We start from the raw sequence: 26,949 nt of genomic DNA, 5'->3' as shown, positions 1-26,949 counted from the left end.
AAAATAGGATTTGGCACCATCTGTGGTTTTCTGCATCGACTGGGGGTCTTGGGGCATATCCCCTGTGGATGAGTGGGACAAGACTGTTAACAGATTTTGGACAAATTTTGCAGTGGGGTGCCCCATCATTAACAAAATGTTTGAGCACACTCCAATATATGTGTATTTATTCGTAAGTGATAGGTATTTATAAAGCTATTTATAAATAAAACCTATCAGACGAGCATTTTGAAAGGATGAGATTAAAAGAAAGGAATATACATTTTAGATTTCTTTCCACGTGATGTCAGGATTGTTCCGCACCCCTGACACGTGTGCACCTGGGCTTGGCGACCCACGTCTTCCTCCTCCTGGGCTCCCGCTTCCGGTCTCTTTGCCCTGCGGCTAGCTGTTGCCGTGGCGACGTGTGCCTGGACGCCCAAGCTCCACCCGGTAAGCACCTCTGCCTGCTTTTCCCCAGCGATGAGAACGTTCACGGACTCAGGGCAGAGGAGCCATGAGACAGAAGTCGGAAGGAGCCGGGGAGCCAGAGGCTTCTGAGAGCACCCCCGTCAGCACCCGTCCCCCCCTCCCAACCGCCAGTGGGCTGTGGGGTTCAGGAGGAACAGGCTTCTTTGCAAACCACTGAGATCTGGGGCCTTTCCCGCTACGGCAGGGGGGTACTTGGCCTGTACAACTGTACTTCGTTATTGCAAACCAGCGAGGTCCCGGGAAGAGGAGAGCACAGTCACACCCTTCTGACCCAAGCAGACATCCATGGATGTCCACACGTACCAGCTACAGCAGAGCGGCTCGAAGTCATTGAACGTGATTTACCATCTCCTGGTGCCAAATGCCACTGAATATTTTATTTTTATACTTTGGGTTTACATATTAGAAGCGCTGGAGTACAATAGTCATTTATCACATAGAAATAAAGCAATTACTACAAAACGAGAATTAGGAATGGCAAGGAGTGTTTCTAAGACAATTTAAGGAGTGTTTTTAGGTTCCCAGCTCGTTGGGCACCCAGTCGCTGTGTGTATGCAGCCACGTGCACAGGCCATCCTGGCAGGCCCGACCCAGTGTCAACCAGAACTCCGTGGAGACAGGCCAGGTAACCGGATGACCATGAAGGGACGAGAGTGATCTTGCTGCTGGGAGCAATCCCAACCGATCACCTAAGAAGCACAGCAGATCACCAAAGTACAGAACCTCTGCAACTCGACCTTTTATCCATCCCTCACTTATTTCAACTGATTAAGCTTATCAGTTTGAAATTTTTACAGACTGAAGACTAAAACGGGGTAGGTTGTCAGCTTTAGAAATACATCGAGGGTTCCTACACACAGCTGGTAAAAACACGTTTCATCGGAGAACAGATTACACCATAGCACTTAACCCCAAACCCATACAGTTTATCCAAAGTGAAGGTAAACGTCCCCCCCAGGAATGATAGTTTTCCCTGACTATGAATTCAACATTCCAGAATTTTCTTTCGATAGCAAGAGCGGCAGAGGGGGCAGGCATGGAAAGGGGAGCTGTCTCCCAGGGAGAACTCCTCCAGGGCAAGGAGACACGTGTGGTGAAACACATGTGAGCAGGACAGGAGGACCATCTCTCGGGAAGGCTGGCCGCAGAGCATCTCCACCGGGTCCTGGCGACAGTCGCCGCTGGTGGGGAGTGGGGTGAGACAGATGGGACACTCATGGGTCTCCCGGTGCAGAGCCTGCAGCAGAGGACAGGGAGTGAGTTGGTTGTGCAGGGTGTGAAGGGAAGCTTCCTGAACTTAAGGGAGAACCATATACCAAGAGACAGGGATATTCTAGAAATGAAGTTCCATCTTGTGTTACAATAACACTAATTGCACATATACTGTTACTCTTGTGAAATATGGGAAGGGATAGTAACTCACGGCCGAAGCAATTTTTTTTTTTTTTAGTAATCTCTACACCCAGTGTGGGGCTCAAACTCACGACCCCAAGACAAGAGTTGCATGTTCTTGGAGAGCCTGGGTGACCCAGTTGGTTAAGCGTCCAACTTCAGCTCAGGTCAGGATCCCATGGTTCATGAGTTTGAGCCCCGAGTCGGGCTCCATGCTGCCAGTGTGGAACTTGCTTGGGATTCTCTCTCCCTCTCTCTGACCCTCCCTGCTTGTGCGCGCGCGCTCTCTCGCTCTCTCTCTCTCTCTCTCTCAAATAAACTTAAAAAAAAAAAAAAGAGTTGCATGCTCTTCTGGCTGAGCCAGCCAGGTGCCCATGTGATAAGCAATTTTAAAACAAACAAAAATACTTTATAAAATACTGAACATTAATGACATAGATTTCCTTTTAATTAAGCAATAAAGAGTAGTCCTTTTCAAAATCCTTGACCCTGGATAGCTGCTGAGCTTTCTTTATAGATTTTCCTATTTTCATCGTTTTCTAAGTAAGTTTTTCCTCTGTTGAATTCAGAGTGTCCCTTTCTTCCGTGGCCACTACAGATGCAAGCGGAGGGCAGGCCCGGGCTTGAAGGAAAACCAGGAAAGTAACACGTGGGGCGGTGTTTTCCCTTTGGTGTTCTCACTGCTCACAAAAAGGCATCATCAAAGCAGTTTCCGGCTGAAGGGCCTTGACCTCACCCCAGACTGGACAGCGAAGGTTCGAGGACCACCCCCCGCCCCCTCCCGCCGGTTCAGGCACAGCCAGGGCTGGCACCGCCAGGTCCCCAGGTCCCCCCTCTAATGTCACCCAGACTCCTGGGGGCTCTGCTGCTTCCGGTTGGTGACCCAAGCCTACCTGGATCTGGATCTTCTCCCAGTCTCCGTCTGTGAGCTCGTGGCCACACCTGTCCTCCAGCTGCTGAAGAACACTTCGGTTTATGGCCAGGCAGTGGTCGATTTCCGAAAACAGCTCTTCTATGTTTGTGTTGTAGGAGCACAGTATGCGGCGGCTGATTTCTGTGAACTGGAAAGGACACGGGAGGCAGCGGGCTAACGCCGGGTGAAATTCTACACGGAGGCGGGAGGGAAGCCTCTTCTTGAATTCTGAGGGCCTTGTTTTGCTAACTTTCCTCAGGTCTCTACCTTTGAATGAGACTTTTTAGGGGAGCGCCTGGGGGCTCAGTCGGTGAAGCATCTGACTCTTGATTCCGACTTAGGCCATGATCTCAGGGTTCGTGAATTTGAGCCCAGTGTCGGGCTCTGGGCTGACAGTGAGTGCAGAGCCTGCTTGGGATTCTCTGTCTCCCTCTCTCTCTGCCCCTCCCCGGCTCACGCTGTCTCTCCCTGTCTCTCTGCTCCTCCCCTCCCTCTCTCTCAAAACACCAAACATTTAAATAAAAGACTTTTTGGGGAAACAGACATACAGATGTTTACTTAACAGAGCCATGTTCGGGTAGTTTATGCAAAGAGATTCACAAAGGTTCGCCTGGTTTTAAGTCTTGGTGGTTGCTAACAAGGAATATACGCTGTAACTAAAAGTTGCGAAGACATAAGAGGGAAAAGGAAGTGGAGAGGAGAGAGGCATTAGAATCGCTCAGGATTAGTGCCACTGTGGCCTGCCCCGCAGCCTTCGCTCCTGTGCTCAAGCCGGCCCTCGCCGCGCTGGCTGCCACAAGGCCCGAGGGCCAGCGACACTGGAGGCAGTGCTCTTGCCAGCCCTCTGCCCCCAGCTGCCTTCCCCCTGGGGCTGCATGTTATGAACGATCATTTTAGCGTGACCGTAAAAAAAAAAAAAAAAAAAAAAAGAAATCCAAGAGAAAGATTATCCCTTCTTGTAAACTCCTTAGGCATTCTGCCTTTCTCACCAAGCCCTAACATCATAATTTGAAAACTCCCATTGCCTGAGGACCTCAAAAATCTCTTTATGGGGGGTAATGAATTTATGGACAGTTGCACACCCCCTTGCTACGGATGTCTAGGACTTAGTTTAAAATTCCGTTTCCCTTGCTAGTCTACCGTATGGAGGCAGCATTTTATCTCCAACTTTAAGGTGGTTTGCTTTTGAAAGTATTGTCCTTAGAGTTCTCTAAGGCCCCTCCCCTGCTCAGTTCTTTTTATGAAGTACTACTTTTTAATATAAAGTACTGCCTTTTTGATACAAAAGGACTTAGAAACACAGTGATCTCGGGACGAATGGTTTTAGCTGGCTGTGGGATGATGTGCTATCGCCTTCTGATGGCAACGAGCTGGAATCGCCGGGGGGAAGCAAAGCCATTAGACGTGTGTTTGCATCTGGAATTTGCTCAGATCCGACGAGTAGGAGGGGGCACGCCTAGACGCTGCGGGAGTCACACGGACTCGCAGTATGCTCGTTTGTGAGCCATTACTTGGTAGCACGTGCTAACTTGCAAAGTAGCTTAACACGACATCCTTCGCTCTCCTCTCCTCCCCTGGACTCTGCTTGGCCGTGTGCGGACTTGGCAATATTTGCTGTGTGATTCTCCCGGATTTCTCCAAAGTGAGGAATCTTCAGCTTTTCTGTACATGCTCTTCCGTCAAGATGCCATTGCTCCTTTTCAAAAAGGGGAAAGCCGTAGAAATTTTGGTTTATTAGAAATCTAATAAATCTAATAAATCTAAATCTTTCGTGGGGTTTTTACTGAGACAGCTCTTGTTTTGCTGGTGTTTCGATTACAGTAGTTCGGGTTTTAGACGGCTTGCCCATCTTCCCATAAGTCCTGCATGATTTTCCAGGAACAAACACATTGGGAGCAAAGCCCAGATAGAAGAGCGATTTCGTGATTGCAGAGGGCTCGTTACATCTCGTTAGAGGTGCTTGGAAGGGAGAATAGTTTCCTGTTCCCAGTTAGATTGTGGAGATCTGCTTATTAGAGTAAGGGGAAAGGCAAAGACCAGAAACAACTAGGGCAGGGGTGGGGGCAGAGCGAATGGTTCCTATCAGAGAGTTTTGGGGAAGAAGCCTCACGCGTGCCGGTGGCAGCGTAAACTGGGGCAGCCGCTGTGGGAAACGGTACGGAGGCTCCTCAAAAGGTCACAATGCCGTCTGAGCCGATAGTTCCACTGCTGGGCGTTTGCCCAAAGAAAATGAAAGCGCCAGTTTGAGAAGATACACGCCCCCCTGTGTTTACTGCGGCGTTGTTCACGGAAGGCCAGACGCGGCAGCAGCCCAGGTGTCCATCCACGGGCGAGCGGATAAAGCAGACGTAACATACAGACACTGACACACGCGCAGGAGTATCACACAGCCATAAAGAGGCCGGGACAACATGGATGTACCTAGGGAGTAGCGTGCCGAGCAAGGTAAGTCAGATTGAGAAAGACAGATGCCGTGCGATTTTACTCGCGTGTGGAATCTAAAAAACACGAACATCCCGAGGGGAGGGGGGAGGGGGGGCAGACGGAGTCTCCTCATTATGGGATGAACGAATCCCGGGAAGAAAAGGCCGGCGTGGGGGATGCCGCCACCGATGCCGTGGCGGGCTCGGGCGGTGACAGGTGGCGGTTACACGTGTGGAGAGCAAGGCATGACGCACACGCTTGTGCAGTCGCCACTTTGCACGCTGTGTGTCGACTCCACTCAAACTAGCAGAAGGGGTTCTGGCGACAGGACTGTACGGGCTCTTGCTGCTTTCCTTCCCGTTGTCTTCTCAAGACAGGGTGCGATGCGCTTCGAAAAAGCCCTTCTCGTAAAATTGTTTTTAGAACTCTCTAAAAGGTAAGACCCGGGGCTGGCTGCTCTGGGTCACCCCCGTCCTGCGGAAACGTAACACGAACCCTGGACTTGGAGGAACCACGCTTTGTAAAGTCCTTGAAAAGGTGAAGTTAATGGTAATAGCTTGCTTCACCCAACATATCCAAGATGTTACCACTTCAAAGACGTACCGCGTGAGTAACTATTGAGACGCTTTATTCTTTCCTCTTGTTCAGTCTTTGAGATCCTGAGCGTGTCTAGCGCGTGTCGATTTGGCCTCCCTGGCCTCACGTCAGGGACTCGACAAGCGCCAGAGGCTTGTGGCTGCCGGCACCGGACAGCACGGCCTGAGGGCTCGTGGGGGCGTTCGTGCGCCGGGAAGAACCGCGTCTGGGCCGATCGCAGCGCCCGAGGCTCGGAGAGCTAGCTCACCTGGGGCCGTAGCAGTGGCTGCTTGTAAGATACTTGCAGGCTACTCTGAGTAGCGGTGGAATCGCCTGGGCCAGGGGGTGACGCTGGTGGCCGCCACCCGCCTGCCCTCTTGCCGTCTCCCCCCCCCCCCCGCCAGTGCAGAGCTGTCTTCAGAAGTTGCCGTCTCATCTGGAAACCGTGACTGCCATCCCTCCTGTGCCAGGTGAGGCCGCGCGGCATAGGTCTTCCACGTGGAAGTGGGGTCTCGGGGCCCCGGGGACGGCGGGGCACGGGGCTGCGGGGGACGGTGCCCGCATCCTACCGGCCGGCACGCCGCACTCGTGGGTGGCACCGAGGCTCCTACTTTTGGTCACTGAAGTTTGGGGGGCATTTGCTCCAGCAGTTGGAGGCGTCCTGATCGAGGGACCCATGTGGTCCGTCCCATGTTGTCGGGCTTGGTGAGGCAAACTGAGCCTATCGGAATCTCAGAGACAATTAGGTGTGATGCGGGGGACACATCCTGGATGCGCGGGACTTCCAGCTTTCGAGTGTTCTGGTCTGTGGACGTCTCGTGTGTCCCTGATGTGGACCGACCCGGCTGAACACGGTGTTTAAGTCACCTCTGGGGCTGCTTCTCCAAGGTCAGACCTCACAAGGTGCCCGCAGGGATGTGGTGTGCCCTCTGATTCTTCTTCTCCCTCCCACAAGACGACGAGGGGACACGCAGGAAGGGAGGGGTGGCTGTGGTGAGCGAGCCCGCGCCGGCCTTCGTCCCCGGGTGTTATAAGGATGATCGCCGAGTGTCAGGGAAAGGCCACGCTGTGCCACGACAGGCGTCCGCATGGCTGACGGTTGGATCTTCCAGGCACTCGTGTTTCGGGGGTTTGTTTGCGATTGTTTTTTAGCCATACAGACGCCCCCGAACTTGCAGCAGTTTGACTTTAAAGTTTTCAACTTTACGATGGTGTGGAAGTGGTACACACTCAGTAGAAACCATACTTGGAATTTCGAATTTCAGTATTTTCCGGGGGCTAGTGACAGGCGGTCTGATCCTCCCCCGTGATGCCGGGCGGTGGCCGCGGCTCCCAGTAGCCACGCGATCACGAGGGTCAACAGCCGACACGCCGACCGCCATCTGCACCCGCACAGCCATTCCCGTCCCTCTCAGTGCAGCCCTCCGTGCATCACAGGAGATACTCGACACTTTGTTGTAAAAGAGGCTTGCGCTAGACGATTCCGCCCAACCGTAGGCCAACGTGAACGTTCCGAGCACAGTCAAGGCCGGCTGAGCTAAGCTGGGGTCTTGGGTCGGTTAGGTGTACCGAATGCATTTTTGACTTAATGATGTTTTTGACGTACGATGGGCTTACGGGGACCTGGTGCCATCGTAGATCAGGGAACACCTGTGCTGAGAGGCCCGGAGGAACATGCTCTTCTCTTTGGCAGTCACGTTCTCTTCCACACCGACTGTAATCGACACTGTGACTTAACGTTCGTCAGCAGGCCGTGTCTCCTAGGGCCTTGAGTGTTATTTCCTTTGTGTTTTGGCCTTTGACTGTTTGATAACCTCTATGCAAATGACGGAGAGTAGGCGTGTCCCTACCATGTAAAAGGGAGAATTCCTCGGAAATCTGTGTGACCGCCTTCAACTTCATATTGCACAGTCCGTGTGCCCTGGGAGCGAGTTCTCTTGAGGTGAGAGCGATTCCTCATACATACTTGGAATGTAAGGTCTTTTCTTCCTCCAAAATTATGCCTCAGAAAAAAAGAGGGGTCACATTCTATTCCAGACCTTACAAAAGATTTCGGGTTATAAGGCATGTTCTCAAATTATTTTGAGCACAGAAGTGCTGTCCGGAGAAAGTGCACGAGTGTGAGAGTGGTTGATTTGGGTGCCGATTCTCAAGCCTGGTCCTGGGAGCAGCGGCACCCCCGGGAGTCTCAGCCCTACCCCCGACCTGGGGCTCGGAACCTGGGGGCCACAGATAGCTGCATCTGAACTGTCTCTCCGGAGACGGAGGGTTGCTGTCACCCGCTTACTTTTAAGCGTCAAAGTTATTTAACACAGAAGTCACCCGCTTACTTTTAAGCGTCAAAGTTATTTAACACAGCTTTCTTTATCATACCTGGGAGTGTGAGTGCCCGACTCCAGGTGTTGAGGTATCACTGTGAGCCGTCAGAGGTCACTTCAGAGGGCAACAGAATAAACGTGGAGGCCACACACACACACTTATATTATCGTGTATGTTGTATGTGACAACAGACATACGCGTATCTGCCCAGGATGGCTGAAGGAGTCCCCGCTGTTCTGACACATCGATGACTTCTCACAGCTTGAGATAAAGCACGGTAGATGGAAACAGAGGGGACGGCTCTGAACAGCTGTGTCTGGTGACTCCCCAGTGGCCCTGGTGAGGACAACCCCAAGTGTCACCTCCCCAGGCCAACCTCCTCCTGCCCTCAGTGCCCTTGGCACATGCCTCACTGCCTTTATTGCTACAAACTTGGGGGCTGGGGGTGCTGTGCCTCACACTGATGACGCCCTGTGGTGTTTTTCAAGGGTTTTCAAACACGTTTACATTTCTCAAGGGCCTGGGATGTGCCCTGACCACGGCAGGCTCTCCCTCAGCACTTGTTGAAAACATGGCCCGGCCAGTTTTGCAGATGCGGCGAGTAAATCTGGGGGGGATGGATCTTTTTTTTTTTTAATTTGTTTTTTTTTTTTTTTTTTTTTTTTTGAGAGAGACAGAGGGTGAACAGCGGAGGGACAGAGACAGAGGGACACGCAGAATCCGAACCAGGTTCCAGGCTCTGAGCTGTCAACACAGAGCCTGACGCGGGGCTTGAACTCACAGATCATGAGATCATGACCTGAGCCGAAGTCAGACGCTTAACTGACTGAGCCACCCAGGCGCCCCTCAGTAGGCCAATCTTAATGCTAAGTGGTGCCATATAGCAAAACAGTAAATAAATGCTTAGGATATGTTATAATATGTGAGAATTATAAACTAATTCTATACTCAAATGTTGACCTTACAACAGATACTGAGTATAGAAGAAATATACTGCTTTAGTAATATTCCATAAGTTTTGATATGTATTTTGCTGTCAGTTCAGTTCAAAATATTTTCTAATTTCCATTGTAATTTCTTCTTTACCAAGGGGTTATTTAGAACTGTTTCTGTATTTCCAAGTGTGTGAGATATCTCTAGTTATTTAAAAATTATTTTAAATTTCTAGCTTATGTACACTGTGGTCAGAGATCATGATGTACACATTTAATTTTTTTTAATGTTTATTTTTGAGACAGAGAGAGAGAGAGAGCACAAGAGGGGGAGGGGCAGAGAGAGAGGGAGACACAGAATCCGAAGCGGGCTCCAGGCTCCGGGCTGTCAGCACAGAGCCCGACGCGGGGCTCGAACTCATGAACCGTGAGATCATGACCTGAGCTGAGCCGAAGTCAGATGCTTAACCAAAGGAGCCACGCAGGTGCCCCTCTGTGTTTTCAATGCCTTATGCTATGATGAGAATTTCTGTGGCCAGTTTTTATAAGTGATGTACTTGTATTTTGAAGGAGTGTGTGTGCCACAGGTCCCGGGTGTCACTGTCCCCAATGCCTTTGCTTCGTATCTGCTTTGTCTGATGTCAGCACCCCAGATTTTCCTGTCGTTTTCTGTGTGTGTGTGTGTGTGTGTCTATGCACCCACCCTCCGTACCTTATTCTTGTTCTCACACATAATAGCCCCTTCGAAGTCATGTGACGGGGCTTGTGCTGACCGATCCATCCAGCGGGACGTTGGTCCATCCTGTTCTGTATTTTCGAGTTGTCTTGCCATTGGCTTACTTTTCTCTCTGCTCTTCTGTTCCGCTGACATTTCTCTCTCTCTCTTTTTCTCTCTGCTAATTTGAAGGTTAAAACTCCATTTCAGTTCTTTCAGCAGTCACCCTACAAATGTATATTAAAATGAGTAACGTCTGAGGTCAGTCGGAATTTTCACCCCGCCACGCAAGCGAGGGTCCCCGAGCACGTTAGCGGGGGATTCTGTGTGTTCAAGGTGTCTCTTCCTCTCTTTTACGCTAGAAGACGTTAGTGGTCCTGCTTTACAGAGCCTGTGCCTGTTAGGTTTGTCCACATTTTTACCACCTTGTACTTCACCCTTCTTGCATCTTGGAACCTGGGATCATTTTCTTTCTTCCTGAAAAGCACCTTTCAGAATCTCCTCTAGTGAAGGCATTTTTGTCTGAAACTGTCTTTCCTTTGCCTCTCTTTTTTCTTTTTTCTTTTGTTAAGTAATCTCTATGCCCGGCGTGGGGCTTGAACTCACAACCCTGGGGTCAGGAGTCACCTGCTCTTCCGACCGAGCCAGCCGGGCGCCCTGCCATGCTTCTCGCTGGAACCCCCCTTTGGTGTGTGTGGCATTCAAGGCTGTCAGTGCCTCACTCAAGTCCCAGAGGTGCTGTGCTCGGTCTTCCGGCTTCTGCCATCACTTCTGAGAAGGCTGTGGCTTCACTAGACACGCCCTTCCTCTTTAGTGTTTTCATCACACTGGGGATCCTGGGGCTTCTGAAGGCTGTGCATCATTCCCATTTGCAAAATTCGTAGCCTGTCTGCTTCAAGCTGCCGCCCCGTCCCCATGCTCTTTCGCGCCTGAACTCTGGTTCCTGGACACGGCCTTCATGTCCTGTTTTTCGCGCGTCACATCTAAGTGGCTCCCTTGCGGCCACTTAGATGGGAGGCGACGGCACAGAAGGAAGGGGGGACACGAGGACATCCAGGGGCCCTTCCCTGCCATGCGCCGAGGGCTCAGACCCCGTTTTATTGGACAATTTATCTGTGTGGGTAAGCGTTAGATATACACGTGTGAGGCAGGAGACGCACACTGTGTGCTTTTGGAGGTTCCACACGTGAACTAAATGCTTTCGTGTTTGCGCTTCAAATTGGCCTCGCACAGCATACAATTTAAGCTAATAATTGAAACATTCCTCTTTGCTTCGAACAACATTTAATAGCAGACAAAAGACACCAGGGCAGAACGAGGCGTGGGCAGGCAGCCGGGTAGTGGCCAGCGAGGAACAAGGGTCCCGTGGTCCCGGACCGCGCCAGCCCAGCCCTTCGCTGAGTGCCCTCAGCTCAGCAAGAGCTGGCGGCTGCTCCGCACCCTGCCCCTGTGCTCCCGGGAGCTGCTCCCCATCCCGTCTGTGTCTGCACCCCCATCTCTCCCTGCCCCGAACCCCGTGCTCCCCACTTCACTTCCTGTCCCCTCCATTTCTTTGTATTTCTGTGACACTCGCTACTTTTTGAAGTTGACGTTAACGACACAAGTTATTGTTGTCTCTCCCCGGGAAGGTGGGTGCAGCAGAGAGGGACCCCCCCTCAAGGAGCTGGCCCTGGGGATCTGGGGGGCAGAGAGGGACCTGGACGGGTTTTGTAAAGCACAGAACCGCAGGCATGGGTCACTGGAAGCCATCTGGAGTGCTGTGCCCCACAGTGTGATTTAATTTATATTTCGTATCTACTGGCCTGCCTAACAGATGTAATGTCATTTTCACACTTGTTAACAAATCACACTTTCTTGCTTAGGTGAAATTAAAAGCATTTCATAAATGAGAAAAGTAACAATTCCTTTTATGTGTAATGGTGGTTAAGGACTATTAAAATGCAGCGTATTCAATCTAGGCTGAATAACTTTACGGTGGCGTGTCTGCGTGCCGCACGATTAACGGGCCGGGAGCGGGGCCGTCCCACGGTGCACACGGGGCCAGCCCCGGACCCAGGTGCCCGTGTGCAGGAAGGCAGGGTGGGAACAAGGGGAGCCCGGTGGGGGGGGGCGGGGGGGGGCTCAGAGTTAGAGGGGAACAGGGTGTGTGCGGGGCGGGGCGTCTGACAGCTTCGAAGGAGGCAGCAGGTGGGAGGGGCCAGGTGGGAACGAGGGGGCGGGGCCCTGTGTGGTGGGAGGAGCCCGGGCTGCCTCCAGCTCTCCTCTGATGCCCGAGTGGCCTTCTGGGAGCCCTGCCCTCACCACCTCTGCCTTGATCCCCAACCCCCCATCCTGGGCCTGTCTGGAGGCCGAGGTCCCCTGGGGCCTCTCATGACTTCCCTGTAGGAATTTCCCAGCCGGCCAAAGTCACTGACAGAGTCCCATGAATAACTGTCACGTTCCCCTGTTTCCATGACTCCCCTGCACGAATGACTCCTGAAGACCGCGAGGACGCCCGGTGTGCGTGGGCTCATAGCAAATGAGCTCGCTCTCAACTCTCACAGAGCACTTCTGGCCCCTCACGGGCACCTGTCATCGGCTGGATGCTCTCATCTCTTCTGTGTGTATTTCTTAGCGCCTGGAAGGGGTTCCTTACATTCAGGGACGAATCTGATTGGCGCTGAGGCCCTTAGCGTTCATTAAAAAAAATTGATTTTACGTTTGTAGATTAGAAGAGAGGACACATATATCCCCCAACGTACAGATTCTAAAGGGGTGTAGCAAAATATCTTTTTTGGGATTTAAAAAAAGGAACAATGCCAACGAGGAATGATTTTGAAGCTACTTGCAACTACCAAGATTCAATAAGCTTGGCGTTTAGCTTATGATCGTACCATTGACATTAGCTTGTTAACACATACACTGCGGATCCTTCAGTATGTATCTGCGGCAAATGTCTAAAAGTGAACCGGTGTGACCTTACTCTTGTAGCTTCGCACATTCAAAGCCAGCAAGGGTGATGTTACCAAGTTAAGTCGCCGTGTACGTACCCACCACCTATTGTGGCCAATTCAGAGCCATGGCCTAAGTGTAGCTATGATTAACTATTTCTTAAATCTCGAATTCTTATGTGTTCAGTGTCCTTCTTTACTTCCTTCCTGTTATTAGGGTCAGATGCCCTTAGTAATTGAAAGGGCAAGAACTGGCCAAAAAAAAAAAAAAAAAAAAGACAATTGAGTTCTAGTTTTTAAACCAATGGTTAATATTATTCACTCGACAGGAACAAAATGTATAAAATATTCCACTTTAAAGAGAGTGAATGTCTTCATACATTTTTCCTTTCAAGTCTCACACTTCAGATATTGGATAAATCAACTAAGAGTTCAGGTTATTGATATGCAAAGCAATTACTGGTCATTTACCAGTAACATTACTGGCTAAACATTAAAAACAATCTACTAACAAAAGTACCCAGGTGAACTTTGTCTGCCCGGGAGGCCTCTCTAAGTGATCCGTCTGGATGTCAGCAAATTGCTTACTAATGTGTTGACTTATGACCACCCTCAAAAGCAAAATGAAAAGGCTGGAATTTACAGCATATCAATGAATCAGTTGATAAGCTTTTACTGGTTTAATATCCTCCCAGTCTTGCTGCTTGGAGCCACTTCAAGTTAGCAACAGAATGTTTGCCGTCTCCGTGTGATAAAGGCAGTCACAGGACTAAACAAACTTTAAGACCATTATGCTGTTTGGTGAGATGTAAATGAAAAAAGTAAGGGAAATCTCATGTAGGAGGGTGTGGGAGCGGGCAGCCCCCAAAGTCAACCACAGCATCTGACAAATCACTAAGCTTACTTTTTTAAACAACGGTCAGGACTTTTAGCTTGGGTGGAGATAATATAATGCATTTGAAAAGTTTTAATTGCAGCAATAAAAGACCATCCCTCAATTGTACGACATGTGCTAGCAGAATTTCTAGATAAGGATCAAAGGCATCAAGGACCGACCACTGCCTTCTGGGCAACACTGGGGCTTTCTGTTCACACCGGGGACAGGAGCACAGCGGCTTTCCTGACCTTTCCGGGCGGCTCTGATCTGAGTTCACTGAGCCTTGTTGCAAGAGAGCCCCAGGACTGCTGCGCCGTCCCCGGCGGTGCCAGCTTCATTCTCTGACACTCCCGGGGACAAAACCCAACGTTTGATCCGTTCTCTTCTTTCCACAACCTATTTAAAAGAGCCCACATTGTAACACGACATCACTTGGCTCTGGGTCAGCTGGGAATGTGCCGGTGATGTTTTTTTAAAGCAAGGCGAATCTGCAAAAAAAAGGGATTCTCAGCGTATGGAAGCATTAACATTTGTAGAGAGACCACCTCTTTATTGATCGGTCAACACCCAACTGGCGCACAGAAACTAAAGGAGAGGTCTCGTTAATCCCCCGCCACAGAGGAAGGAGCACGCAAGGCCGCAGTTCTGTTACAGGTAAGGGAGGTCAGTTTGTAAAAACAGGATGACCTGAGCTCACCTAATCCACGGCATTAAACGCATACCCATCTCGGCGAGATCCTGAAGCTTGAGACGAAACAGGCACTTCCTCGTTTATTGTGTCTCAAATGTCACACTGCAATCCCTCTTTGCCTTCCTTTCCTATCGAGTGCAGACGTCTTTCTCCCTGAGGACAGCATATACTTCCTGCACGGTCGGCTCTGTAGGCTCTCCAGCTTCTAGACCTCAAACATGCCACCTCTCACCGTTCGTGGACAGGCAGCTCCGTGCACACTTGGGTCGTGGGCAGGGCAGTAAGCGAACAGGCCTGTGAAAAGGCACAGGCGTCACAAGGCAGCACCGAAAGGCGAAAGGCGAAAGGCGAGGCTCTGCAGGAAAACCTGGCATTTCTGGAATGTCACTGACTACATTACAAAGCTACAAAGTGAGGCTCCCACCCAGAGGAGCCTTGATTAAGTCATTGTTCGGTCTGGCTTTGGAATTTGCTTTTTCTAAAGGGGGGATTACTAGGAAAACTCCTGAAGCTGGACCTGAGCACACCCGCTTAGCTCTGGGAGCGCACATGCTTAGATCTGGAACGCCGGCAGGAGGGGTGATGAGCGACCAAGACCAGGAGTTGTATTTTTATGTCAAATATCTTCATCTGAGCTTTCTAGGTTTTAAAGCTGCATATTACTGGGCAAGCTTATGTTCGACAAAATACTTTTATAGGTATTTCAAGGAAAACACTCCGTTCAAATTTTTTTTTAACTAAAACATACAAGTTTGTTTCTTGACGAAAGTAATAAAATCGTCTCTCATAGAAAAATGCTATCTAAATATTTTTATAAAACAGTGTAGCCTATCAAACCAAGACACAAGGTAGCCTTTTATTTTTTTTTATTTTTTTTTAATACTTTTTTTTTTCAACGTTTTTATTTTATTTTTGGGACAGAGAGAGACAGAGCATGAACGGGGGAGGGGCAGAGAGAGAGGGAGACACAGAATCAGAAACAGGCTCCAGGCTCTGAGCCATCAGCCCAGAGCCTGACGCGGGGCTCGAACTCACAGACCGCGAGATCGTGACCTGGCTGAAGTCGGACGCTTAACCGACTGCGCCACCCAGGCGCCCCCAAGGTAGCCTTTTATAAAGTCCCTCTGGGTGACATGACCACTCTCTCCGCTCAGGCAGGGCGCACGGGTGCTTCCTGGGTCTAACGTCTATTCGCCATTAGGCTGCTGTACTTCCCAACTGTGAAATACGTTTTCTACTCACACGATTCATCTTTAAAAGGGCACGGTAGTCGGAACCCCCAAACTTTAATATACGTGTAAGCAGATATTCCAAGGCTCAAATAAAGTTCAAATAAAGATGATCGTTTGCTTGTCAGCAAAGACATCTGCTGAATTGTTGCAGACCAGGCTGGAGAGAGCAGGAAAGCCACCGCGTCTAACTGCTGCGCAGGAGACGGGGCTCTCGGAGGACGGTCACCCGCTGCACACGACACCCCAGGACGTACTCTTCTTGTAACTGGAAGTTTACCCCCTTTGACCAACGTCCCCCCACCTCACACCCTCCCCCCAGCCCCTGGCAACCACCGTGCTGTTTCTGTGAGTCCGACTTTTTCAGATTCCACGTGTAGGAGACATCATATGCTATTTGTTGTTGACTGACTTCACTTAGCACAATGCCCTTAGAGGCTCCTCTGTGTCATCACCAACAGGATTTCTTTTTTTCAACGGACATGCACGTTGTTTCCATGTCTTGGCTGCTGTGAATAACGCAGCTCAGTCTCCAAGATATTGACTTCGATTCCTTCAGATGAGCACCCAGAAGTGGGATTGCTGGGTCATATTGAAAGTTCTATTTTTAATTTCCTTTAAAAACTTTTAATGTTTAGCTTTGAGAGAGTGAGAGCGAGCAGGGGGAGAGGCGGAAAGAGAGGGAGACAGAAAATCCGAAGCAGGCTCAGCGTTGTCACTGCAAAGCCCAACACGGAGCTCGAACCCACGAACCGCGAGATCATGACCTGAGCCGAAGTCGGACGCTTAGCCGACTGAGCCACCCGGGCCCCCCCCCCCCCCGCCCCCGTGTTTAATTTTCTGAGGAGCCTCCATCCTGTTTGCCACAGAGGTTGCATCAATTTATATTCCCACCAGCAGTGCACAAGGCCTCCCTTTCATCCACAGTCACAGCGACACTTGTTACTTCTTGTCTTTTTCATCACTGCCACTCTGACAGGTGCGAGGTGCTCTTCTCTGGTTCGATTTGCATTTTCCCTGATGCTGATGATGAGCATCTGTTCGTGTGTTCGCGTGTCCCTCAGCCACTGGACGTCTTCTTTGGAAAAGTGTCTGTTTAGCCCCTCTGCCTATTTTTTAATCAGAGTTTTTGGGTAAGTTTTACGAGTTCTTTATGTGTTTTGGATATGAATTAATCCCTTATCAGATATCTGACGAGCAAATATTTTCTCCCGTTCACTGCCTTTTCACTGTGTTGACTGTTTTCCTTGCTGTGTGCAGAGACTTTCTAGTTTTACACAGTCCCATGTATTTATTTTTGCTTTTGTTGTTATATCCAGAAAACCATTGCCAAAAACCAATGTCAAGGAGACTTTTCCTGGATTTCTTCTAGAAATTTTGTGGTGTCAGGTCTTAAATTTAAGTCTTTAATCCATTTTGAGTTAATTTCTGTTATATTCTCTTGATGAACTCACCCCAACTAGATCACTAGCATTATCTAGTTACCTTTTTTGTTTCTTGTTATAGCTTTTGAGTTACAGTCTGTTTTGTCAGATGAGAAGCGTGGGCGTCCCCATTCTCTTTGGGCTTCCGTCCACACAGAGTACTTTCTCTGCCCCTTCATTCGGAGCTTGTGTGTCCTTGCAGTGAGTCTCGCGGGCTGTGTATAGTTCATCTTGTTTTCTTAGTCCGTCTAGCCATTTCTCGCCTTTGGGTTGGAGAAGTGACCTGTTGTTTGACAGCTCTTTTTGTGGTTCCTTGTTCCTTTCCTCCTCTCTTGTTGCTTTTCTTTGTGAATTGATTTCCCACAGGGGTGTGCTCTGACCCTCTTCATTCTCTCCTGGTGGGTTTCGCTTTGGGGTTATCGCAAGCCTTGCTAAGGCCTTGTATAGATGTAACAATCTATTTTACACTGGTAAGAACCTAGCTAACATCCCAGACAAAACCTCCACCCTTTACCGCCCCCATTTTATGTTTTTGATGTCACAGTTGACCTCTTCTTATATTGTGTACTCATCAACAAACTATTGTACCTATCGTTATCTGTAATACTTTTGTCCTCTAATCTAGACAGTTAAGAGTTTAACACCCACCACATTACAGTGTTAGAGGAATCTGGACGCGCCCGCGCGCCTACTTTCGCTGCTGTGTTGTGTGCAGCGATACACGTTCACGTCGCTCATTAGCACCCTTTCGTGTCAGCTCGAGGAAGAGCTGGTGGCATTTCTTGTGAGGCTGGCCTAGTGCTGAGGACCCCCCTCAGTCTGGTCTGTCTCCTTCATCTCTGAAGCACACCTTTGCCAGGGAGAGCGTTCTCCGTTGGAGGATCTGCCTTTCAGCACCTGGAATATTTCGTCCTGCTCTCTCCTGGTCTCCGAGGTCTCCGTCGAGAGACCTGCAGACAGCCTCATGGGTATTCCCTTGTGAGTGTGGTTTTTCTCCTGCTGCTTTTAAGATTCTTTGGTTTTTGAGTTTTATTAGAATGTGTTTTTGGGGAAGATCTCTTTAAATTGCGTTTGTTTGGTGACTTCATCAACTTGACTATCCAAATCTCTCGCCAATTTGGGAAGTTCTCAGTCACTATTTCTCTGTGCTACCTCCTCTCTCCTCTGAGACTCTCATAATTCACAGACCGTTTCCTTGGACGGTATGCTTTCTTCACTTTTTTAAATTTCTTTTTGTTTTCCTCTGACTGGATAATTTCAAATTTCCTTTTTTCTAGATCACAGATTCTTCCTTCTGCTTCATCCAATCTGATAGGGATGCTTTCTATCTCTGTTCTCTGCTCCAGAATGTATTTGGTTCTTTATTGTTTCTGTCTGTTGAACTTGTCATTTTGTTCATGTATCATTTCCCTGATTTCATCAGATGCTCCAATGCTCAGATGTGTTTTTTTAAAGTTTTTAAATTTTATTTTTGAAAGAGAGAGAGAGTGGGGGAGGGGCAGAGAGAGGGAGGGAGACACAGAATCCGAAGCAGGCTCCAGGTTCTGAGCTGTCGGCACAGAGCCTGATGTGGGGCTCGAACTCATGAACCGTGAGATCATGACCCGAGCCCAAGTTGGACATGTAACCGACTGAGCCACCCAGGTGCCCCTCCTTCTGTGTTTTCTTGCCCCTCACCGAGCTTCCTTCAAACACCTATTTTGAACTCTTTCCCAGGTAAAGTGTAGCTCTCTAGGTCTTTGGGGTTGGTTATTGGAAGGTTGCTGAGATCCTTTGGTGGAATCATGTCCCCTTGGTTTTCAAGTTCCTTGAGGTCCCGTGTTGCTGTCTTCATGGCAAAGTAGCAGTTGCCTCCTGTTCTGTGCTGGCTGGCCTCAGGAGAGCAGTACCTTCTGTCACAGCCCTGCTCTGGACTCAGAGGCTTTCTCTCCTACCCCACAGGTCTTGCTCCCTCTTGTGGCGGAATTCTTATGCTCGGATGCCTTCTCTGGATTCTGGATGGCTCCCGGCTGGGTGCTGATGGCCTTCCTTTAGCTTTCCCAATGGTGAAGCCATAGCTCAAGCCTGTGGTCTCTCCTTCACCCACAGATTGGGGCTGGCTTTCTGCATGTGCTCACTAGCTGCCTGCCAGAGCTTGCACTCACCATCAGGAGTGTGCACAGGGAGCCAGCCGCAGGGTGTAGGCAAGGCACATGTAGCACTGGGAGCCGCTTGGGGGGGATATGCAGGTGAGGCACCCCCAGGGGGGCTTCTTAATGGGGGCCACAGCACAGTCAGTAGGACCCTTGTCTCTTTCCTGCCCTCCGAGAGCCCATCTGCTGCACTTCCAGCTTCTTTTCCCCCTACCCCCCACCAACCCCCCGTTATGCATTTCAAGACTCAGTACTCGGGATGGAAGGAGGAGCCTCTCTGGCAGCATCCCACGCACACAAGGAGGCTGGGTGCTCACTCACATGCTCTCACATTCCCCTGCAGGAGAAATCATGGGGGAGAAGACCTCTCTTGGCCCTGAGTGCCTCCTTGGGGCAGGGTGACATGGGTAAAGTCTAACTCCTCCTCTGACCCTCTCCAAAGCATTCCTGTGGGCGTCATGGAACTTTTCCTTGGGAAACCTGGACTTCACAAAGGTTCTCTTGTATGTGGGTAATTGAGGCAGTGCTCTCTGGGGGCTCAACAGACTGGCCAAGAGGGTCAAGAGCAGGTTCATGGGCCACTTTGGGGTCCACAGCTTGAACCAAAATGTGATCCCTATTACCAGACCCATGGGCAGGCAACAGTCCTTCTGGGTCCCTTACCCTCTGGTGCTGGCTTCCACAGTTCTACAAAGGCACTCTTACCTGTGGTGGGATACCAGACTGTTGCTGCTGATGGGTGGGGGGCGGTTATGAGTGAGGGACATTTAATGTGGCCGTGTTGCTGATGTCACCCTCAGAAAAAAATTTTTTTCTGAGCAGTACTTGTACATTCCTTGTTAAGTTTAATTTTAGTTGTTAACTATTATGCAAGGGATCCTTTTCCCCTGCACTTTATATCTGATTATTGTTGCTCTATAAGAAACAATTCTTGCATATTTATCGTGAATGTGAACATCTTCGAATAGTTCTAATTCTTCAAATGATTTTATAGATTTTAAATCCATGTGTATAAACAATATATGTACTATTATATAATGCCCATAAACACCACACACACACACACACACACACACACACACTAATATTTTGTTTTCTTGTATTATTGCATTGGTAAGGATTGACTGAAGTGTGATGATAGTGGGTAACTGATTTTACATCTTTAGGGTTTCACTATCTAAAAAATGTGTTTTTAGTTTCTGATGTATGGTCTTTACTTTGATAAGGAAATGTCACCTAGCTCGTGTTTGCTGTTATTAGGAATGGATATTTAATTTAGTATTTTCAGTAAAGATTGAGATATGTTCATATGATTTTTCAGACTTAACAGCATGAGTTTGCATACAAGTCTTTTATCATTTTAAAATGATTTCTACATATACGGTTATGCCTCCTATTCCATGTGTCTGCATTCTGTTTTATCTGTTTTAACTCTGGTGAGACCTAGTCATTGTTAGTTTTTTAAATGCTGATGAAATTTTCCTCTTCAGTTTCTTTTTCCCAAAATATCAGCTGTTGGCTTCACTTACAATTTTACTTTTATCCTAACAAATTATTTTATCTTTATACTTTCTACTTTCTGCATTTAAATTTTTTTAGTGTTAATCAGTATAGCTTTCTCATTTGAATGTTTAGTTCATGATCTTTCATCTTTCTTGTTTAATAATAAGTGTGCATGACACTAATCATCCTCTAAGTACAGCTTTAGCCATACACCACAGAATACCAGTGTGCTCACTGTCATGAACACAGGAACAGTGTATAATTCAGGTTCTGAATTTCCAAGTGTACTTTAATATTCATTGATTTTACTACTTTTTTTTTTGCATATGCATCATTTATTTTTGAGCATGCCTTTATATAGGGCATTTTTATTTCATTGGATTCTAATGTGTCTGTTAGATTTTTTCAATGTAATTCAAGTTTGTTATTTAATAGGGAAATTCATCTCAATCATGTTTGTGGTAATTATATTTTAGCCCTATCATCTTTTTTTTAAGTTTATTTATTTATTTTGAGAGAATCAGAGACAGTGTGAGTGGGGGACGGGCAGAGAGAGAAGGAGAGAGAGAATCCCAAGCAGGCTCTGTGCTGCCAGCAGAGAGCCTGATGGGGGGCCCAAACCCATGAAACCAAGATTCGGACGTTCAACCATGTGAGCCACCATGGCACCCCAGCCCTATCATGTTACCTTTCCTACTCATTATCCTTTCTTGTTGCCTCTTCTTGGAAATCTTTTTATACCCCCACATACATATCTACTGTGGTCTTTATAATTGCTGTGTGGTAATCACTGTATGGATGTAGTTGGGGGCAGACTCTAGCTGCTTATGATTCCTTCTCTCTCATTATCATTGCTATAGTGAACACAGTCATTGATATATGTTAGCAAACATGTAGATCTGTAGGGTCAATTTCTAGGGGGCTCAAAGAGAGCTTTCAGCCAGAAGTACATTCTTAGTTCTGCCAATGGCTTGTAAGAATGTCCATTTTCCTCTCATTGTCATCAATACTAGATAATTATCATCAGAATTTCCAATTCTTGCTAATCTAGTAGGTGAAACAGATTTTTTTCATTTGAGTTTTCTTTAATTATGAGTAAGGTTGAACATCTTTTTTAAAAGTTTTTTTTTTTTCACATATTTACTTTTGAGAGACACAGAGAGACAGAGCACAAGTTGGGGAGGGACAGAGAGAGAAGGAGACACAGAATCCGAAGCAGGCTCCAGGCTCCAAGCTGCAGCACAGAGCCCGACGTGGGGCTCGAACTCACAAACTGCGAGATCATGACCTGAGCCGAAGTCGGTCGCTCAACCGACGGAGCCACCCAGGTGCCCATTTTATTTTTAATTGTTATTATTTATTTATTATTTTTCATGTTTATTTATTTTTGAGAGAGAGAGAGAGAGAGAGGGAGACACAGAACCCAAAACAGGCTCCAGGGTCTGGCCTGTCAGCACAGAGCCCTATGCGGGGCTCAAACTCACAAACCACGAGATCGTGACCTGAGTCGAAGTCAGGTGCTTAATCAGCTGAGCCACCCAGGTGCCTGATTACATGCTTTCTTGACTGGTTTCAGGTGAAGCATTTTTGGCATGAAAGTGCACAGGTCATGTTTTGTCCTGGCGCACTCTGTGTACATTAGGAATACATAGCGTCCAGTTGTCTGGTTATCGGTAATTTCGTCTGTTGGGCTGAGATGTCTGTCAGATCTTTCCAGTGTAAAGCCTTCTCATGCTGTTTGTAAATTATATATGATCTTTGGGATGATACTTTGAGACTGTGTGCATGTCTTATCCCTTGACAGTCTTTCTTTCACCCAGTAGTTTATCGTAATTTATTGGTATGAGCTCTCTGCAGGCTATCACTTGTGTATGCAGCCGCATGGTCTGGATGCATCTATAGAATCCTGGGTAATGTGAAATTCAATAAAGTAGTTCAATGATCTTTCGGATATCACTAAAACACATTGCATTTAAAATTATAGATTAAAATTGTAGATTAACACTTTATAGACCATGCTTATAGCTTAGCAAGTCAGTTTGAAAAACGTAGGAGAAAAATCATTAAATTGCAAGAGCCATTCAATAAGTGACTGAGAGGCGGTCTATGTAGAAAAGGACAGCCTCTGGGCTCCACCCACACAGACGTTCAAACATACAGCCGCCCCTTCTCTGCGATCTCGCTCTCCAGTTTGTTACGCATGGTCAACCGTGGTCCCGGAACAGATGCGTCATCAGAGGTCAGTGGGCGCCCAGCGCTACGTCCCACGTCACTCGCCTCCCTTCACCTTGTCACGTGGGCATTTCACCATCTCACATCATCACAAGAAAGGTGAATGCAGGACAGTAAGATATTTGAGAGAGTGACCCAGAGTCATATAACTTTTATTACAGGATATCATTATAATTGTTCTCTCAGTTATTCTTAATCTCTTACTGTGCCTAATTTATAAACTGAACTTTATCATAGGTATGTATGTATAGGAAAAAATGTGGTTTATATAGGGTTCGGTGCCATCTGTGGTTTGAAGCATCCCCCCGGGATCTTGGAATGCACCCCTCAGGGACAAGGGGGGACAACTGTTGTAAGGCATGTGTCTACAGACGCAACCAGGAGCAGTGGCAGGGGGGTGTACCTACTACGAATACACCACCTAACAGTAAATGCACATTTCATTTATTTAAAATGAGGTTTGGCAATCCTAAAATGTATATGGAACCACAAGAGACCCCGAATAGCCAAAGCAATTTTGAAAAAGAAAAGCAGAGTTGGGTGCACCGCAACCGTGTGACTTCAAGTGACATTAACAAAGCTGTAGTCGTGACCACAGTCCGGGGCCGGTGCAGACGCAGACACACAGTCAGTGCGACAGAATGGAAAATCCAGACTGAGGAAAACCCACAATCATGAGGCCAATTAATCTTCAAGAAAAGAGGAAAGAATGTTCTATAGGAAAAAGACAGTCCCTTCAGCAAGTGGTGCTGGGAAAACTGGACAGCCACGTGCAAAAGAATGAAACGGGACCGCTCTCTTACACCATACACGAAAATAAATTCAAAATGGATTGAAAACCGGGGCACCGGCGGGGCTCAGTTGGTTGAGCATCCAACTTCAGCTCAGGTCATGACCTCATGGTTTGTGAGTTTGAGCCCCGCATTGGGCTCTCTGCTGTCAGCACGGAGCCCGCTCTGGATCCTCTGCCCGCTACCCCCACCCCCACCCCACTGCCCCTACCCTGCTCACGCTGTCTCTCTCAAAAATAAAACATAAAGAAACAAAACCAAAATGGATTAAAGACCTAAATAGAAGACCTGAAACCATAAAAATCCTAGAGGAGAACATAGGCAGCAATGTCTCTGTCATCGGCCGTAGCGATATTTTTCTAGATATGTCTCCTGAGGCAAAGGAAACAAAAGCAAAAATAAGCTATTGCGACTACATCAAAATAAAAAGTTTCTGCATGGCGAAAGAAACAGCAAAACTAGAAAACAACCTACAAATGGCAGAAGACATTTGCAAATGGCTTATCTGATAAAGGGCTAGTGTCCAAAATATATGGAGAACTTACATAAGTCAACACCAAAAAACCCCGAATAATCCAATCAAAAGACGGCACAAGACATGAACAGACATTTCTCCAAGGAAGACATGCTGATGGCCAACAGAAACGGAAGATGCTCATCGTCACCATCGGGGAAATGCAAACCGAAACCGCAGGGAGACATCACTTCGCACCTGCCAGAATGGCTGAAATCAAACACACAAGAAACAGCAAGTGTTGGCGAGCGTGTGGAGAAACGGGAACCCTCTTGCGCTGCTGGTGGGAATGCAAACTGGTGCAGCCGCTCTGGAAAACAGTATGGAGGTTCCTCAAAAAGTTAAAAAGAGAACCATCCCAGGACCCAGTAATTACACTACTGGCGATTTACCCAAAGAACACAAAAACACTAACTCAAAGGGATACGCACACCCCTGTTGACTGCAGCGTTATTTACAGTAGCCAAATTATGGCAGCGGCCCAAGTGTCCATCAACTAATGAATGGATAAAGATGTGGCATAGATACACCATAGAATATTACTCAGGCATAAAAAAATGTAATCTTGAGATATGCAACAACATGGATAGCTCTAGAGAGTACAGTGCTAAGCAAGTCAGTCAGTCAGAGAAAGACAAATACCATAGGACTTCACTCTTATGTGGAATTGAAGAAACAAAGCAAACGAGCAAAGGAAAAAAGAGAGACAGAGAGACAAACCAAGATACAGACTCTTAACTACAGGGAACACACTGATGGTCACCAAAGAGGAGGTGGGTGGGGGATAGGGAAACAGGTGATAGGGGATTAAGGATGCACTTGTGGATGAGCACCGGGTGATGTGGTGTTGAATCACTACATTGTACACCTGGAACATATTACACTGTGTGTTAAATAACTGGGATTAACATTTAAAAAAAAATAAAATGAGGCTTGGGTATAGATTTCGGTGTTTATGGCCAAATGGGATAAGGGAGTAGTATGAGGTAAGAAGAAATTACAGAGATTTAGGAAACCAGCAGAGAGAGCGAGGATTACAGAGTTAGTAATAACAATAAAAAAAGACAGCTGAAAAAATTATCAAATGCCTAGTTGTGCAACAAATTGAGTCTAACATTAAATCAATACTTTTGGGGAAGAACGATCTGAATCACCGTGTGTGTCTTTACACGTGTGTCTGTGCATGGGTATGTAATTGTGTGTTTATGTGTGTGCGCGCGCACGTATTTGTGTGTAGATATAGAATCGGTCGAGTCTCATGACTCTGCTTTATGTGAAAAAGTGTAGCCTATATTTTCAAAAATGATTATAAGATGGCGTATGCAAATGAAAAATTTACACGCATGGGTAAAATGACTATCATGTGTAATTAAAATTTTCTAAGAGAAAAAAATCAATAATTTCTGATTCGAAAGCCATTATTACATTAGAATTACTAAGAATTACTGTCAGTAGAATTACTGTCAGTGTGCAGAGTAGAGAAAATAGCAGGCCGAGAACTCCATTCGCGGACTTGAGAGTGAGTGACCCCTGGAGAGATGGCGGGTGTGAGGAAGGCGGAGGACGGCGCTGGGACAGCTAACTGGCCAGAAGACAGGTGTACCGCGGTGAGCAGCAGGCAGCCCATTATCTTGGTCGGTGGAGAAGGACTTTTAAAAACTAGATACAAAGCTCAGGGGAACAGAGAGCCGGAAGGGAGGTCAGCGCCCTCAGAGGAAAGGGTCACTTGTCCACGACAAACGGAGGTGGCACATACTCTTCTTATGCAGTAACTTTGGGAGTTGTAGCCGATTGGCCGTCCCTCCTGTCCAGTAGATGGTGCTGAAGAACGCACGGCGTTTCTCGTGTCCACCCCGTACGCCGATGTGGGCAGGGGGCTTTCACCGGGACTGTCCCATTTCCCTAAATATGTTTTGCTCCTCAGTTCACGCTACAACGTGCATCGTTGACTCAGAAAATAGTTTTTTCTTATATTGAATGGCGGATTCTCCCTCTACAGCCCCCGCCCTCCCTCTGCCCACCTCCACTTGGGCAGCCAGCAGGGGCTGCTGTGGGCCCCGCTCATCCGCCAGAGCCACCCTGCGCCTCTGTCCCCCGTGGGCCCGAGAGGACGCCTCCCGTGGGGCCAGGCAGCACTCGTGGTGCATCCCCCCCCCCGGCGCTCAGGCTGCCCTTGCCCTACAAGCTCCTCCCTCCATCAGTGGTGCGGTCTTGTCTTCGAGATACAGGGTTTTAGGGTTATTTACTCACACGTTGCATTTGGTGTTGTCCTGCTCCTGAGCACAAATCAGCTGTGTTTTCTTGATTAAATCCGGGACATAATGCCATCACAGTCAGCCAAGGTCCCAATTTTCTTTTGCACACACCCGTAACTATGTCGCCCGGACCAACGACCTGAGTGACGGGAAAGGGCCCTGGGAACATCCAGCACCGTCCTGTTTGAGGGCCGAGCCTCAGCGCACTTACCTCCAGGACCCCTGTACAGTTCCGGGCGCTCTCAGAAGCCCCCCAGCCGGGGCGCAGATGAGGAAGGGGGGATTACAAGATACACAGAGACGGCGCCTCGCCCGAGAAGGTCAGATAGGGAGTCGGATAAAACCAGGAAGCACGTCGTGAACATCAGCCTCTTCCCCCAAAGCACAGGACTGAGGTCACTTGTGCCTTGCACACTGAAGGCACGATAACGACGGGGAGAAGAGGGATCCCTCTATACGGTAGAGAGTAATTTCCTATCGCTCATTCTTACAAATGGCAGTGCAGGCGAACAAGAAACAAGTAAGTGTGGGAAAGATCGAAATAAATGTGTAAGGGAAACTTCCATACATAATGACTACAGGAAAGTGTGACTGTGAATTCTGTCTTCGAGATTTATTTTTTTTTAATT

At 48.1% G+C, this 26,949-nt stretch overlaps 1 protein-coding gene across 7 annotated transcripts in view; it reads right to left on the bottom strand.

Moving 5' to 3' along the window:
* Positions 1-820: 820 nt before the first annotated feature.
* RNF32 (ring finger protein 32) overlaps positions 821-26,949 on the bottom strand; it is a 38,098-nt gene continuing 11,969 nt past the window's right edge. For 3 of the 7 annotated variants that reach the window (XM_043590028.1, XM_043590025.1, XM_043590027.1), the window contains 2 exons: positions 2,757-2,924; positions 821-1,708 (listed from right to left, as the gene is read on the bottom strand). In XM_043590028.1, coding sequence (XP_043445963.1) covers positions 1,457-1,708; positions 2,757-2,924 — 420 coding nt within the window. In that variant the 3' untranslated portion in view covers positions 821-1,456. Of the gene's footprint in view, positions 1,709-2,293; positions 2,544-2,756; positions 2,925-14,072; positions 14,535-24,099; positions 24,276-26,949 lie in introns of those variants that run through there. The other 4 variants (XM_043590029.1, XM_043590030.1, XM_043590032.1 and 1 more) reach the window with 4 other exon arrangements.

The sequence above is a fragment of the Prionailurus bengalensis genome, chromosome A2 (genome assembly GCF_016509475.1).
Source record: "Prionailurus bengalensis isolate Pbe53 chromosome A2, Fcat_Pben_1.1_paternal_pri, whole genome shotgun sequence".
Taxonomy (NCBI): domain Eukaryota; kingdom Metazoa; phylum Chordata; class Mammalia; order Carnivora; family Felidae; genus Prionailurus; species Prionailurus bengalensis.
This window is presented reverse-complemented; position numbering and strand designations above follow the sequence as displayed.